The 17124-nt window shown below is 48.9% G+C and overlaps 1 protein-coding gene across 3 annotated transcripts in view; it reads right to left on the minus strand.

Moving 5' to 3' along the window:
* The window catches only part of COL5A1 (collagen type V alpha 1 chain), a 221930-nt gene that overhangs the window by 148331 nt on the left and 56475 nt on the right, over positions 1-17124 (minus strand). For all 3 annotated transcript variants that reach the window (XR_015871843.1, XM_088453033.1, XM_088453032.1), the window contains exon 4: positions 12394-12556. Coding sequence is in view for 2 of the 3 variants with exons in the window: in XM_088453033.1 (XP_088309159.1) it covers positions 12394-12556 (163 nt within the window). In the remaining variant the exon portion in view is untranslated. The remainder of the gene's footprint in view (positions 1-12393; positions 12557-17124) is intronic.

The following is a 17124-nucleotide window of genomic DNA, read 5'->3' on the forward strand; positions in this document are numbered from 1 at the left end:
AGGCTATTTCTGTGACCCGGATCAGAGGACCCCCGCCTTCCCCGCAGAGGTACAAGCCGTCTTTTCTCCTTTGCATAAAACATCTTAATAATAGGGGGATTTAATTTTTCCGTCTGCTTTGAGGAAATGACAGATCACAATTAGCCTGATCAGCGCGTCCGGTGTTCTGCACAAGCCATCAGCCGTCCCAAGCCAGGGACATGCATCACTATAGGCCTCTAATCATGTCTGAGGGAATGTGAGTCAGAGTTTCACCTGCACACTGGGGATGTCTGCTGTGGTCGGAGGATTTTCCTCTGGGCCTTGGCCATCTGCCCGGGCTGTCAGAGAAAATACTGAGGCATAAGAAACATGTGTTCCCTGTGTTTGTGTCTCCAGAACAGCCGGGCTCCTGCTAAACCTCTTTATTCCAATCACAGGGTGCAGTGGGAGCTGATGTTTCACATCTGAGATGTCTGATTAAAGGCTCCTCGGAATAATGTACCACAGGCGACAGCGGGGTATAGAATCAGACTGCTGCGTGTCCTGACACTTCCCTATCATCAGCCTTATCTGATACACAGAGAATAGGTGTCTGTACAGGTGTTATCTCCAAAGAATTAAGGTGTCTGCAGGCTTCCCCTATATATCACCCACTACCTTATATAGCTTCTCCTACCCTTATGTATCACCCCTACCTTATATAGCTTCTCCCACCCTTATATATATCACCCACTACCTTATATAGCTTCTCCTACCCTTATATATCACCCACTACCTTATATATCTTCTCCTACACTTATATATCATCCCTACCTTATATAGCTTCTCCTACCCTTATATATCACCCACTACCTTATATAGCTTCTCCTACCCTTATATATCATCCACTACCTTATATATCTTCTCCTACCCTTATATATCACCCCTACCTTATATACCTTCTCCTACCCTTATATATCATCCCTACCTTATATAGCTTCTCCTACCCTTATATATCACCCACTACCTTATATAGCTTCTCCTACCCTTATATATCATCCACTACCTTATATATCTTCTCCTACCCTTATATATCATCCACTACCTTATATATCACCCACTACCTTATATAGCTTCTCCTACACTTACATATCACCCCTACCTTACATAGCTTCTCCTACTCTTATATATCATCCCTACCTTATATATCACCCACTACCTTATATATCATCCCTACCTTATATATCACCCACTACCTTATATAGCTTCTCCTACACTTATATATCACCCCTACCTTATATATCATCCCTACCTTATATAGCTTCTCCTACCCTTATATCACCCACTACCTTATATAGCTTCTCCTACCCTTATATATCATCCCTACCTTATATATCACCCACTACCTTATATAGCTTCTCCTACACTTATATATCACCCCTACCTTATATAGCTTCTCCTACTCTTATATATCACCCACTACCTTATATAGCTTCTCCTACCCTTATATATCACCCCTACCTTATATAGCTTCTCCTACCCTTATATATCATCCCTACCTTATATATCACCCACTACCTTATATAGCTTCTCCTACCCTTATATATCATCCACTACCTTATATATCTTCTCCTACCCTTATATATCACCCCTACCTTATATACCTTCTCCTACCCTTATATATCATCCCTACCTTATATAGCTTCTCCTACACTTATATATCACCCCTACCTTATATAGCTTCTCCTACTCTTATATATCATCCCTACCTTATATAGCTTCTCCTACCCTTATATATCATCCCTACCTTATATAGCTTCTCCTACCCTTATATATCACCCCTACCTTATATATCACCCACTACCTTATACAGCTTCTCCTACACTTATATATCACCCACTACCTTATATATCACCCACTACCTTATATATCATCCCTACCTTATATATCACCCACTACCTTATATAGCTTCTCCTACACTTATATATCACCCACTACCTTATATAGCTTCTCCTACCCTTATATATCACCCCTACCTTATATAGCTTCTCCTACCCTTATATATCATCCCTACCTTATATAGCTTCTCCTACCCTTATATCACCCACTACCTTATATAGCTTCTCCTACCCTTATATATCATCCCTACCTTATATATCACCCACTACCTTATATAGCTTCTCCTACACTTATATATCACCCACTACCTTATATATCACCCCTACCTTATATAGCTTCTCCTACTCTTATATATCATCCCTACCTTATATATCACCCACTACCTTATATAGCTTCTCCTACCCTTATATATCACCCCTACCTTATATAGCTTCTCCTACCCTTATATATCATCCCTACCTTATATATCACCCACTACCTTATATAGCTTCTCCTACACTTATATATCACCCCTACCTTATATAGCTTCTCCTACTCTTATATATCATCCCTACCTTATATATCACCCACTACCTTATATAGCTTCTCCTACCCTTATATATCACCCACTACCTTATATAGCTTCTCCTACCCTTATATATCACCCCTACCTTATATAGCTTCTCCTACCCTTATATATCACCCACTACCTTATATAGCTTCTCCTACACTTATATATCACCCCTACCTTATATATCACCCACTACCTTATATATCACCCCTACCTTATATAGCTTCTCCTACCCTTATATATCATCCCTACCTTATATATCACCCACTACCTTATATAGCTTCTCCTACACTTATATATCACCCCTACCTTATATAGCTTCTCCTACTCTTATATATCATCCCTACCTTATATATCACCCACTACCTTATATAGCTTCTCCTACCCTTATATATCACCCACTACCTTATATAGCTTCTCCTACCCTTATATATCACCCCTACCTTATATAGCTTCTCCTACCCTTATATATCACCCACTACCTTATATAGCTTCTCCTACACTTATATATCACCCACTACCTTACATAGCTTCTCCTACTCTTATATATCATCCCTACCTTATATATCACCCACTACCTTATATATCATCCCTACCTTATATATCACCCACTACCTTATATAGCTTCTCCTACACTTATATATGACCCACTACCTTACATAGCTTCTCCTACTCTTATATATGACCCACTACCTTATATAGCTTCTCCTACCCTTATATATCATCCCTACCTTATATATCATCTCCTACCCTTATATATCAACCCTACCTTATATACAATAGCTTCTCCAACCTTTCTCTGCCTATATATACATTTTCCTACCTTATACCTTCTCTGTCCTCTACATAACTTCTCCTACACTTCTGTATCATTCCCTACCTTATATACACATTGTGACCCTATACTCATCCATTCCTCATAGTCCTGCACTAGAAAGGGTACAAGGCCCCCACTGGTAGTGTAACCCATGACCTCAGAGGACGTGTAATAGTATAACACTGTGCGGTCATCCCCATAATACCCCCGCAGTCAATTTAACATGTCGTTACACACAAGACAAAACCTCAGATTACATGTGGGTGCAAAATGAGGCGCCCACGTCTACACGGCCGGATTTAGCAGTCAGCACCCCGGGTCCTTTGCACAGAAATGGGCCCAATCTTTTATAAACAGGCGCTAATGGAATTTGCACTGCGTAAACTGCCCTTTTGCGTTTACAGAATTGACCTTTTAATAGATGCATTATAGGAGTCTATGCTGCATAAAACAAAGGTACTCTGAGTCTGGGTGGTGCCACAGATCCATAGAATAAATTTAAACCTTACAGAGTTATCAATATAGCAGCTACCACTCTGCCATCTCTGTCCCATGCACTATTGTATGCTCACACTGTAGTGTACATTTGGATTGCTTGCAGGCATTAGTACACGTGTACGTCACAGACAGGCATGTACGTAAGGAGGACGCTTCTACACTACAGCATAAGGCAAATTATTTCTGCTTACGATCCCAAATTAATGAAAATAATGCAGAGAGCAATGATTTTCCCTGGGATTATTGGATGTAATAAGCAGCCCTGTGGGAGAGTGAGAGACCCTCCATTGCGATCAGTCCTCTCACTCACCCCCTCCCCGCCATGTAAAGGTGGATAATGTAATTGGCTGGTTCTGTATCATAATGCAGCACTTTGGCCTGGGGCCCCTGGTTTACGAGGCAGGAGCGCAGCTATACGGCGTTAGTTGGAAAGGGTGAACCCGGTTTCTACATGGAAGGAAATGAACGCTCCGTATGTCCCTGAAAGCTGGTTCTGTAAAAGGGATGTCGTCTCTAATGTCAACAAAACTTTTGGCTGTGTCAGTTTTTTCCCCTTTTGACGAGAAGCAGCAACACTGAGACCCTGCTGGGATCTACGAGACCCTGGCAATAAGATCATTCTTTCCGTGGTCGCTCGCCATGTCACGGGCATTACCCGACGCTGGTGCTCACAACTATGAAATATAAACCAGCACTGCCGGATACTTCTATAACCTCCACTCTGTGAGTATGGCCAGCCAATGCAATCCTGTAACTGTCAGATTTGGAGCTGGATTAAAGACCCCATGGGGGCCCACACCCACTTCCTTTTGTAAATAAATAAATGACATGGGTGAGGGTAATCTGGACCCCTCGGTGCACAATGAGCCTTAGGCAGGATGATCTGGCTATGTAGGGTGCACGGTATACGTTTATGAAGCCGGAGGACGGAATGCCGACCGCCAGCTTCTAGACTACTTAATCCCGGCGAGGGTTAAATGACAGGCGTCTAAATCTAGACGCCTGTCATTTTACCGATGCCGGGAGACCGGCGCCCGGCATCCCGATCGAAAGGGATGCCGGGCGCGGACAGCAGCGGGGGGTGGGGGGGAGTATTCGGTTTAGGGTTTCCGGGGGGGACCTAGGGCTAGGCACCCCCCCCCGGGAGGTTAGGGTTCGGCAAGGGGGAGGGAGGGTTAGGCACCCCCCCCCCAGAAGGTTAGGGTTAGGCACCCCCCGGGGGACTTAGGTTTAGGCGGCGGGGAGGGGGAGTTAGGCTTAGGCACTTAGAGGGGGGATTAGGGTTAGGCACAGGGGGGGGGTTAGGGTTAGGCATCCTAAAGGAGGGTTAGGGGGTAAAATTAGGTTAGCTTATACTTATTATTATTATTACCAGTTATTTATATAGCGCACACATATTCCGCAGCGCTGTACAGAGAATATCTTACCATTCACATCAGTCCCTGCCCCAGTGGAGCTTACAATCTATGTTCCCTATCACATGCTCACACACATACACACTATGGTCAATTTTGTTGGGAGCCAATTAACCTACCAGTATATTTTTGGAGTGTGGGAGGAAACCGGAGTACCCGGAGGAAACCCACGCAAGCACAGGGAAAATATATCCCATGGTGGGAATCAAACCCATGACCTCAGAGCTGTGAGGCAGTAATGCTAACCATTACACTGTCTGTGCTGCCCATACTTACCTGGGGACGATCGGGATTTCCTCCTCTGTGGCCATGCGGCCGGCGGTGAATCATACCGATTCCGGGTGCACACACCACCAGCATTTCACATGTCGGCTCTTCACCCTTCTAAAAGTTTCTGTACAAATTCATGGAGAATAATGAGAAAATCCAAAACGGATTCCCAAATGGCTCACAGGCCACCAGCATTGTTCAAAGCAACAGATGTTATGTATCCAGTATACAACGTTTGGCACGCAGGGGAAAGCCTAATTTATGAACTTTCCTGTGAAGGTAAAAAGGCAAACATGAAAACTTCACATAAACGCCCAATCTGCTGCTGGGGAGGGGGGAGAACCTGTCCATACAGTATGTACCTACAGCCTTCTACTCCATGTGTGCTGCTGGGGAAGAGGAGAACCTGTACAGCCTTCTACTCCATGTGTGCTGCTGGGGAGGGGGAGAACCTGTACAGCCTTCTACTCCATGTGTGCTGCTGGGGAAGAGGAGAACCTGTATAGCCTTCTACTCCATGTGTGCTGCTGGGGAAGAGGAGAACCTGTACAGCTTTCTACTCCATGTGTGCTGCTGGGGAAGGGGAGAACCTGTACAGCCTTCTACTCCATGTGTGCTGCTGGGGAGGGGGAGAACCTGTACAACCTTCTACTCCATGTGTGCTGCTGGAAGGGGGAGAACCTGTACAGCCTTCTACTCCATGTGTGCTGCTGGGGAGGGGGAGAACCTGTACAGCCTTCTACTCCATGTGTGCTGCTGGGGAGGGGGAGAACCTGTACAGCCTTCTACTCCATGTGTGCTGCTGGGGAGGGGGAGAACCTGTACAGCCTTCAACTCCATGTGTGCCGCTGTGGAGGGGGAGAACCTGTACAGCCTTCTACTCCATGTGTGCTGCTGGGGAAGCGGAGAACCTGTACAGCCATCTACTCCATGTGTGCTGCTGGGGAGGGGGAGAACCTATACAGCCTTCTACTCCATGTGTGCTGCTGGGGAGGGGGAGAACCTGTACAGCCTTCTACTCCATGTGTGCTGCTGGGGAAGCGGAGAACCTGTACAGCTTTCTACTCCATGTGTGCTGCTGGGGAGGGGGAGAACCTGTACAGCCTTCTACTCCATGTGTACTGCTGGGGAGGGGGAGAACCTGTACAGCCTTCTACTCCATGTGTGCTGCTGGGGAGGGGGAGAACCTGTACAGCCTTCTACTCCATGTGTGCTGCTGGGGAGGGGGAGAACCTGTACAGCCTTCTACTCCATGTGTGCTGCTGGGGAAGAGGAGAACCTGTATAGCCTTCTACTCCATGTGTGCTGCTGGGGAAGAGGAGAACCTGTACAGCTTTCTACTCCATGTGTGCTGCTGGGGAAGGGGAGAACCTGTACAGCCTTCTACTCCATGTGTGCTGCTGGGGAGGGGGAGAACCTGTACAACCTTCTACTCCATGTGTGCTGCTGGAAGGGGGAGAACCTGTACAGCCTTCTACTCCATGTGTGCTGCTGGGGAGGGGGAGAACCTGTACAGCCTTCTACTCCATGTGTGCTGCTGGGGAGGGGGAGAACCTGTACAGCCTTCTACTCCATGTGTGCTGCTGGGGAGGGGGAGAACCTGTACAGCCTTCAACTCCATGTGTGCTGCTGTGGAGGGGGAGAACCTGTACAGCCTTCTACTCCATGTGTGCTGCTGGGGAAGCGGAGAACCTGTACAGCCATCTACTCCATGTGTGCTGCTGGGGAGGGGGAGAACCTATACAGCCTTCTACTCCATGTGTGCTGCTGGGGAGGGGGAGAACCTGTACAGCCTTCTACTCCATGTGTGCTGCTGGGGAAGCGGAGAACCTGTACAGCTTTCTACTCCATGTGTGCTGCTGGGGAGGGGGAGAACCTGTACAGCCTTCTACTCCATGTGTACTGCTGTGGAGGGGGAGAACCTGTACAGCCTTCTACTCCATGTGTGCTGCTGGGGAGGGGGAGAACCTGTACAGCCTTCTACTCCATGTGTGCTGCTGGGGAGGGGGAGAACCTGTACAGCCTTCTACTCCATGTGTGCTGCTGGGGAGGGGGAGAACCTGTACAGCCTTCTACTCCATGTGTGCTGCTGGGGAGGGGGAGAACCTGTACAGCCTTCTACTCCATGTGTGCTGCTGGGGAGGGGGAGAACCTGTACAGCCTTCTACTCCATGTGTGCTGCTGGGGAGGGGGAGAACCTGTACAGCCTTCTACTCCATGTGTGCTGCTGGGGAAGAGGAGAACCTGTACAGCCTTCTACTCCATGTGTGCTGCTGGGGAGGGGGAGAACCTGTACAGCCTTCTACTCCATGTGTACTGCTGGGGAGGGGGAGAACCTGTACAGCCTTCTACTCCATGTGTGCTGCTGGGGAGAGGGAGAACCTGTACAGCCTTCTACTCCATGTGTGCTGCTGGGGAGGGGGAGAACCTGTACAGCCTTCTACTCCATGTGTGCTGCTGGGGAGAGGGAGAACCTGTACAGCCTTCTACTCCATGTGTGCTGCTGGGGAGGGGGAGAACCTGTACAGCCTTCTACTCCATGTGTGCTGCTGGGGAGGGGGAGAACCTGTACAGCCTTCTACTCCATGTGTGCTGCTGGGGAGGGGGAGAACCTGTACAGCCTTCTACTCCATGTGTGCTGCTGGGGAGGGGGAGAACCTGTACAGCCTTCTACTCCATGTGTGCTACTGGGGAAGAGGAGAACCTGTACAGCCTTCTACTCCATGTGTGCTGCTGGGGAGGGGGAGAACCTGTACAACCTTCTACTCCATGTGTGCTGCTGGGAAGGGGGAGAACCTGTACAGCCTTCTACTCCATGTGTGCTGGGGAGGGGGAGAACCTGTACAGCCTTCTACTCCATGTGTGCTGCTGGGGAGGGGGAGAACCTGTACAGCCTTCTACTCCATGTGTGCTGCTGGGGAAGCGGAGAACCTGTACAGCTTTCTACTCCATGTGCGCTGCTGGGGAGGGGGAGAACCTGTACAGCCTTCTACTCCATGTGTGCTGCTGGGGAGGGGGAGAACCTGTACAACCTTCTACTCCATGTGTGCTGCTGGGAAGGGGGAGAACCTGTACAGCCTTCTACTCCATGTGTGCTGGGGAGGGGGAGAACCTGTACAGCCTTCTACTCCATGTGTGCTGGGGAGGGGGAGAACCTGTACAGCCTTCTACTCCATGTGTGCTGCTGGGGAAGAGGAGAACCTGTACAGCTTTCTACTCCATGTGTGCTGCTGGGGAGGGGGAGAACCTGTACAGCCTTCTACTCCATGTGTGCTGCTGGGGAGGGGGAGAACCTGTACAGCCTTCTACTCCATGTGTGCTGCTGGGGAAGAGGAGAACCTGTACAGCCTTCTACTCCATGTCTGATGCTGGGGAGGGGGATAACCTGTACAGCCTTCTACTCCATGTGTGCTGCTGGGGAGGGGGAGAACCTGTACAGCCTTCTACTCCATGTGTGCTGCTGGGGAGGGGGAGAACCTGTACAGCCTTCTACTCCATGTGTGCTGCTGGGGAGGGGGAGAACCTGTACAGCCTTCTACTCCATGTGTACTGCTGGGGAGGGGGAGAACCTGTACAGCCTTCTACTCCATGTGTGCTGCTGGGGAGGGGGAGAACCTGTACAGCCTTCTACTCCATGTGTGCTGCTGGGGAAGCGGAGAACCTGTACAGCCTTCTACTCCATGTGTGCTGCTGGGGAGGGGGAGAACATGTACAGCCTTCTACTCCATGTGTGCTGCTGGGGAGGGGGAGAACCTGTACAGCCTTCTACTCCATGTGTGCTGTTGGGGAGGGGGAGAACCTGTACAGCCTTCTACTCCATGTGTGCTGGGGAGGGGGAGAACCTGTACAGCCTTCTACTCCATGTGTGCTGCTGGGGAGGGGGAGAACCTGTACAGCCTTCTACTCCATGTGTGCTGCTGGGGAGGGGGAGAACCTGTACAGCCTTCTACTCCATGTGTGCTGCTGGGGAGGGGGAGAACCTGTACAGCCTTCTTCTCCATGTGTGCTGGGGAGGGGGAGAACCTGTACAGCCTTCTACTCCATGTGTGCTGCTGGGGAGGGGGAGAACCTGTACAACCTTCTACTCCATGTGTGCTGCTGGGGAGGGGGAGAACCTGTACAGCCTTCTACTCCATGTGTGCTGCTGGGGAAGAGGAGAACCTGTACAGCCTTCTACTCCATGTGTGCTGCTGGGGAGGGGGAGAACCTGTACAGCCTTCTACTCCATGTGTACTGCTGGGGAGGGGGAGAACCTGTACAGCCTTCTACTCCATGTGTGCTGCTGGGGAGGGGGAGAACCTGTACAGCCTTCTACTCCATGTGTGCTGCTGGGGAGGGGGAGAACCTGTACAGCCTTCTACTCCATGTGTGCTGCTGGGGAGGGGGAGAACCTGTACAGCCTTCTACTCCATGTGTGCTGCTGGGGAGGGGGAGAACCTGTACAGCCTTCTACTCCATGTGTGCTGCTGGGGAAGAGGAGAACCTGTACAGCCTTCTACTCCATGTGTGCTGCTGGGGAGGGGGAGAACCTGTACAGCCTTCTACTCCATGTGTACTGCTGGGGAGGGGGAGAACCTGTACAGCCTTCTACTCCATGTGTGCTGCTGGGGAGGGGGAGAACCTGTACAGCCTTCTACTCCATGTGTGCTGCTGGGGAGGGGGAGAACCTGTACAGCCTTCTACTCCATGTGTGCTGCTGGGGAGGGGGAGAACCTGTACAGCCTTCTACTCCATGTGTGCTGCTGGGGAGGGGGAGAACCTGTACAGCCTTCTACTCCATGTGTGCTGCTGGGGAAGAGGAGAACCTGTACAGCCTTCTACTCCATGTGTGCTGCTGGGGAGGGGGAGAACCTGTACAGCCTTCTACTCCATGTGTACTGCTGGGGAGGGGGAGAACCTGTACAGCCTTCTACTCCATGTGTGCTGCTGGGGAGGGGGAGAACCTGTACAGCCTTCTACTCCATGTGTGCTGCTGGGGAGGGGGAGAACCTGTACAGCCTTCTACTCCATGTGTGCTTCTGGGGAGGGGGAGAACCTGTACAGCCTTCTTCTCCATGTGTGCTGCTGTTTTCAGCCAGGGAAGCTAATGTACCAGCTGCTCCTGTATGAAGACTCACATGTGCACAAAACAGCTCTTACACCCTGACATAGACGCTGAGGGCGAGATGTACTAAGCCTCGCATCCGCAATGCGGTAAAAGCCGCCCCGATAAGAGCTGTCCTTTGCGATGGCACCGAACAGAAGGGCTTCCGGGTTTAACACTCAGAATCCCTCTGACGTTCTTCAGCCCATGCGAAAAAGGCAGCAGGGGTGATCTGTTCTCATCCCTCTCAGGAGAGGCGTCCCGAAAAAAAGCCCACAGACTTCTAATGGGTAACGCCACCCGAAGATGGCGTTATCCATCGGGACGAAGCAGTACATTCTGATGCTTAGTACATATGGGGTATTCAGTAAAACCCCTGTAACCGGAATTTTCAGGGGGGCTTACCACATTTTCCCCTTAAGGACATCTCGCCCCTTAAAGCAAATTACAAACTCCATTGTTACTGTAACTGTACATGTTGGATTTTGTTCCATCGTTTGCTGTTTTTTTTTCCTCGTTTCGTTGCCACGTTTATTGTTTCCGTACTGTGTAAGGGGCTGCAGACCCCTTGCGGTGCCATATAAAGGATAATCCGTACTAATATCCACTTTTCAATTACCTCATTAGCATACGGACGCTCCGCACAGTCACCTGGGGTCTGTCTAGGTCACGTCAGTCATGGCCTGCTCGCACAGTACCTCCCCCTCCCTACACCAATCAGCTACAATCTTCCTCCTTCCTCATCCTACTAATTAGGAGTATCAGGCACAGGAAGGAGAGAGCTTGCTGCTGATTGGTGGAGAGATTCCATTTGATTAATAGAGGGTGGGAATTACAGCTCTGTAGGCGGGTCAGTATGCTAATGAGGTCTGGCAGAGGATAAAGGCGATATTGGGGGATATGTACTGAGCCTTGGTGAGAGATAATGTGGACAGAGACAAAGTACCAACCAATCAGCTCCTAACTGTCATTTTCCAAACACATCCTGTTAGGAGTTAGGAGCTGATTGGCTGGCACTTTCTCTCCCTCCAAGGCTTAGTACACTTCCCCCAATGAGAGGGGATTTCTGAAACAGCAAGTGGTGTAAATTATATACAGATTAAGATTTCATGGTGGCCGATATAAGGGATTTGTATATAACCTTTTTTTAAGATCTGTCTTCAACCTTTCCTGTTTCCTGCCTATTATATATATATGTTACATTAGCGACGGTAACCTGATCCCTGAGAAATTCAGCCTAACCTCATTATCTAACAGAGGCACTTGTGGTAATTATCCTATACCCAGTGCCGCTTGTACAGACACGGACATGTAACACTATGTAACAGGAAGAGTATGACTTAGTGTCAGTGTATCAGCGTATATATCGCAGGGTTAATTCAACATGCGGCCCAACAGCTGCTGTGGAACTACTCATCCCAGCATGCCCTGGCAGAGTTTTGCTATTATGGCATGTTAAAACTGTTCCAGGGCATGCTGGGATTTGTAGTTCCAGAGCAGTTGGAGGACCACAGTGTAAGCTAACAGCACAGAACAGCTCCCTGTTTGCATGTATGGCATAAATCTAAGTTCACCCGCACAAGCATGTATCTTATTCAAACACACACAAAAAGCTGAAAGTCTACCACAAAATGTGAGACATGGACACACACACATTATATATATATATATATATATATATATATATATATATATATATGTATATATATATATATATATATATATTCCGCAGCACGCCCTCAATCCTGGAAGGCACGTTACATTTGCGGCTAGACGAGGTAGGAAATCACATTCCCTCTCAGACAGGGTCTGGTTCTGTCATCCCACTATCCACAATCAGAACTGGCCTAACGAGCAGGGACATTCCATTAGGCGCTGTGCGGACAGGGCGACACCTTACCTCAAACACCTCCTCATCCAAGATTCTGGTCCCGAACACAATGATGCCGTTGGTGTCGATGATGGCGTGGTCGCTGCGCTCAAGCACTTTCTGCGCTCGCTTCTTGCAGTCCAGGACCAGTGTGACTTGTTTCTTGTGCACGCTGATTGCTATCCGGTGCCACCTGCAGAAGACGGGACAGGCTCAGGGTCAGACATTTCGCATACTTGCCAACGCTCCCTCATTGTCAGGGAAACTCCCTGAAATTGTAGCAATCTCCCTGACTCCCCGAAGAGTCCAGCAATCTCCCTCATTTCATCCTTACCCCCATTATGAAGCTGTTATATTAAAACACAGAGATATACACATTCCAATGGGATCATTAGTGTCATTTCCTTGCATTGGTTATTATAAGGCACAATGATCCCTATGAATTTCTGCAAAGTGGTGACCCACAGCTATACGAGAAGGACGCTCCATTTTCATGGAGGCCGGCCCTCATTCAGAGCGTGCGCTCTGCTCAGAGCGTACGGCTCTGAATGAGGGCCTTAGTGCTAACCTTATAGTACACTATTTATTCAGAATATAGCACTTTAATCACTGGTCATATCCATAACACAGTCTGGGGCAGATTTACTAAACACCGGGTTTACAAAGCCTTCGGTGATTGGCAGCTTTGACCGATGTTTTTCAGACAGTTAGTAAGTAATGCTAAACCACGCTGATTGTGCACAAGCATGATATGTATATGTATATATATATATTTATATGTCCTGCACATATGAGTCTCTGTTGTGATCTGCATAGGATGCAAAGCGTAGTGTTCATTCTAGCACCCTGCACCTGTCACAACCCGTGCAGTTCCTTTTTCCTGCCTAGGGTGTCACTCTCTGCTCTGGTGCTTCTAGCACACTCTGTGATGCAATAAACTGCTGAGAGTTCGCCAGAACCACCAGAGCAGAGAGGGACACCCGAGGCAGGAAAAAGGAACTGCACAGACTGTGCAGGGAGCTAGAATTAACATTATAATACGGTACTAGGGTATTTTGGCTCACACATCTATGTAGTATAAATAGAGCTAACAGCAGAAATATCCCGCAGTAGAGGAGAGTATAGTTTGCTAAAAGTGTTTCCTATAGCATATGATGCGTTTCGCAGAAAGTTCAGGATGTGAGTGTGGAGGCCCGGTATAGGTTATGGGTGAAACCAAATATATCTGCAGCCAGGAGAACTGTCCGTGGCTGCTGTGACCAGCATAGTCACACATACATCTGCAGCCAGGAGAACTGTCCGTGGCTGCTGTGACCAGCATAGTCACACATATATCTGCAGCCACGAGAACTATCCGTAGCTACTGTGACCAGGAAAGTCACACCTACATCTGCAGCCAGGAGAACTGTCCATGGCTGCTGTGACCAGCATAGTCACACATACATCTGCAGCCAGGAGAACTGTCCATGGCTGCTGTGACCAGCATAGTCACACATACATCTGCAGCCAGGAGAACTGTCCATGGCTGCTGTGACCAGCATAGTCACACATACATCTGCAGCCAGGAGAACTGTCTGTGGCTGCTGTGACCAGCATAGTCACACATACATCTGTAGCCAGGAGAACTGTCCGTGGCTGCTGTGACCAGCATAGTCACACATACATCTGTAGCCAGGAGAACTGTCCGTGGCTGCTGTGACCAGCATAGTCACACATACATCTGCAACCAGGAGAACTATCTGTAGCTGCTGTGACCAGCATAGTCACACCTGTCCATAGCTGCTGTGACCAGCATAGTCACACCTACATCTGCAGCCAGGAGAACTGCCCGTGGCTGCTGTGACCAGCATAGTCACACATACATCTGCAGCCAGGAGAACTGTCCGTGGCTGCTGTGACCAGCATAGTCACACATACATCTGCAGCCAGGAGAACTGTCCGTAGCTGCTGTGACCAGCATAGTCACACATACATCTGTAGCCAGGAGAACTGTCCGTAGCTGCTGTGACCAGCATAGTCACACCTACATCTGCAGCCAGGAGAACTATCCGTAGCTGCTGTGACCAGCATAGTCACACATATATCTGCAGCCAGGAGAACTGTCCGTGCCTGCTGTGACCAGCATAGTCACACATATATCTGCAGTCAGGAGAACTGCCCATAGCTGCTGTGACCAGCATAGTCACACATACATCTGCAGCCAGGAGAACTGTCCCTGGCTGCTGTGACCAGCATAGTCACACATACATCTGCAGCCAGGAGAACTGTCCCTGGCTGCTGTGACCAGCATAGATTGACCAGATTGATTGAGCAGTTGCCATTTTTTATTTGTTGTATATCACTTTTATAGGGTTATAAATGCTGTTTACTTCCATATTATGTATTGCTAAGCACTATTGGATATGTCCATGGAAAAGAGAACATTGCAGAAAATACTTTGTTGCTTTGTCATTACCTGAGTCAGCGTAACGATGCTTAATATTGAAAATCTTTATCCTCCCTCTCCATGTCGCATAAAGCAGGGATAGGATCTCAGAAATTCCTCTTGTTATCTTAATTGTTCGGTGGGAAGAGTGTACCGGCGAGAAGGGCCCCAGAACCTGCGGTGTAATTACCGTGCAGGACATTCACTTATCAGCTGAAATTCTCCCTGTTAATGATGTGTAGGAGCTGGCGGCTTCTCAGTGCTGCTGCATTTTAAATGCCGTCAGCGCTAATGAGACTAATATACTATTGGAATGCGGTGCCTGGGGACAGTCATATTTTCTGTGCCAGCACAAAATTAGGTGATCACTCCAAATGAGTCAGGAGGTAAAGTAACACAGTTTACTAATTAAAGAGCAAGAAAAGCCACTATTGGTCATTAAAATATTCAAAAGGCTGCCTAATTACTAACTAAAATAAGGGCCTGATTCCGAGATGTACGCTAATGCAATCGCAACTGCGATCTCTTACGGATCACAATTGCTAGAATATGCTAATTCCTTCCAAAGCTTAGCCGAGCATGGGGACGCCCACTGCTGCCTTCTCATATCCGTCCTACGACGTGCGACATAGTAAATATCGGAAACATGGACGCAGATCGGGCAGCCGCGCAGCTTGTAAGTCACGTCTGACCAGCAGTAAACGCTGCAGCTCTCACGCAGAGAGCTCTCATATTGCGAAGGAGGTTATTTAAGCGCGCCCATGTGACGGCGTTTAAATGGTCCTGACACACCTGCGTTTGCCTAGCCACCCGCGCTGTTACCTCCCCCGAACGCTGACTACCTGTCACTCAGTTTGCGAGTGAATTCTCTGTGCGAGCGTGATCGCAATACAATGGCTGCGCCTGTGAGGTGCGGCATTCACGCATGCGCAATGGCTAACATTCGCTTGATCTGCATAAATTTCGCCATTGCGTTAATCTTGGAATCAGATTTATATTGAAGACGTCACATTTTACCTGTCTTAGGGCCCGATTCAGACCTGGACTCTAAGCCGCGGACGCACGCTATGGCTGATAATCACCCATTTGCGCATGCGTTTGCGTCAATATGTGCATGCGTGACTCACCCACTGCGCTCGGGAATTGCGTGCTCAGACTAAATGGCGTTTTATGGGTGTGCATAATTAGCATGGAGGCCTCATTGTACACGTCACTTGGTTGTATTTCAGCCTGCAGTGATTGCAGTGCTTGCGGCAGGGGAGGGTCTACCTCAAGTGCTGCGAGCAGCTCCGATGAATCTCGATAGTTCTGATTAATCAGACACTTCCTGGACGTGTGCTAAGAAAGAAAAGTGGGCATCTTTATACCGGCGTGCGTTCGTTCTGTCGTCGCTCTCTAAGACATAGAGGGCGTCCTAACACCAGACAGTGCGATCGCGGAATTTGCATACCCGGCCCCATTTGGCAGCGAGAGAGCGACTGAATCAACCCCTTAGCCCTTTGCTGAAAGCTGACGTGCAAGAGGATGAATGATGGTGGGGAGGGGTCATTGTAGGACCCGATACACAGAACACACATGTAATGTGAGACCAGGGGTGCTATTACCATGTACACAGTATAAATAATGCGCTATTCTAGTGTCTGAGGGCCTGATCCACAGACGCATGCTACTGCCATCGCAGCCGCGATCCCGTACGCTAATCCAAGCATCTGCGTACAGAGATATAGCATCGGTCACAGATCAAGCGTTTATCACAGTTCTGCATAACCCTATGGCTACACAGAATGTCCGCGGTGCGTGTGTGTGAACCGGCCGCTGCGATGGGGACCACGTAGGCCCATCGCCGAGTGAATGACCAGAAGTGCCGTTTGGGGGTGGTGACGGGAGGGTGGTCTGCGAAATGCAAGTGTCACAGTACGTTCGCACGCCACTGCAGGGGCGTGAATAAATTACCCACTGCTGGTGCCGAACGCAGCCTGAGGCCTTATAACGTGCGTGGAAGTTAGCAATTTCTGAGTAAGGTCAGAGATTGTGCAAGTGTGCGTGAGGCTGCGATGGTACTCCATGTTACCGATGGTTTCGCAGTCTTGCTAAACATTACGGATGTGTGCTGAGTAAAGTGGGCGTCCTTATGTTGTACTGCGGCGGGATAGCGATCGCAACGGATTAGCGTACTATCGCAGTTGAACTGCCTGAGTAATCACAATTGCATACGTTAGTAAATCGGGCCCACTGTGTGATAAAGAGTCAGGAAATGCTAGGGTGTATTTTTATAACTTGCAGAAATAGAAGCGGTAACCCATTAGCAACACAAACATTGGCTCTTAAATCCAGAA

Source organism: Taudactylus pleione, unplaced genomic scaffold (assembly GCF_031769625.1).
Source record: "Taudactylus pleione unplaced genomic scaffold, aTauple2 ptg000566l, whole genome shotgun sequence".
NCBI classification, from domain to species: domain Eukaryota; kingdom Metazoa; phylum Chordata; class Amphibia; order Anura; family Myobatrachidae; genus Taudactylus; species Taudactylus pleione.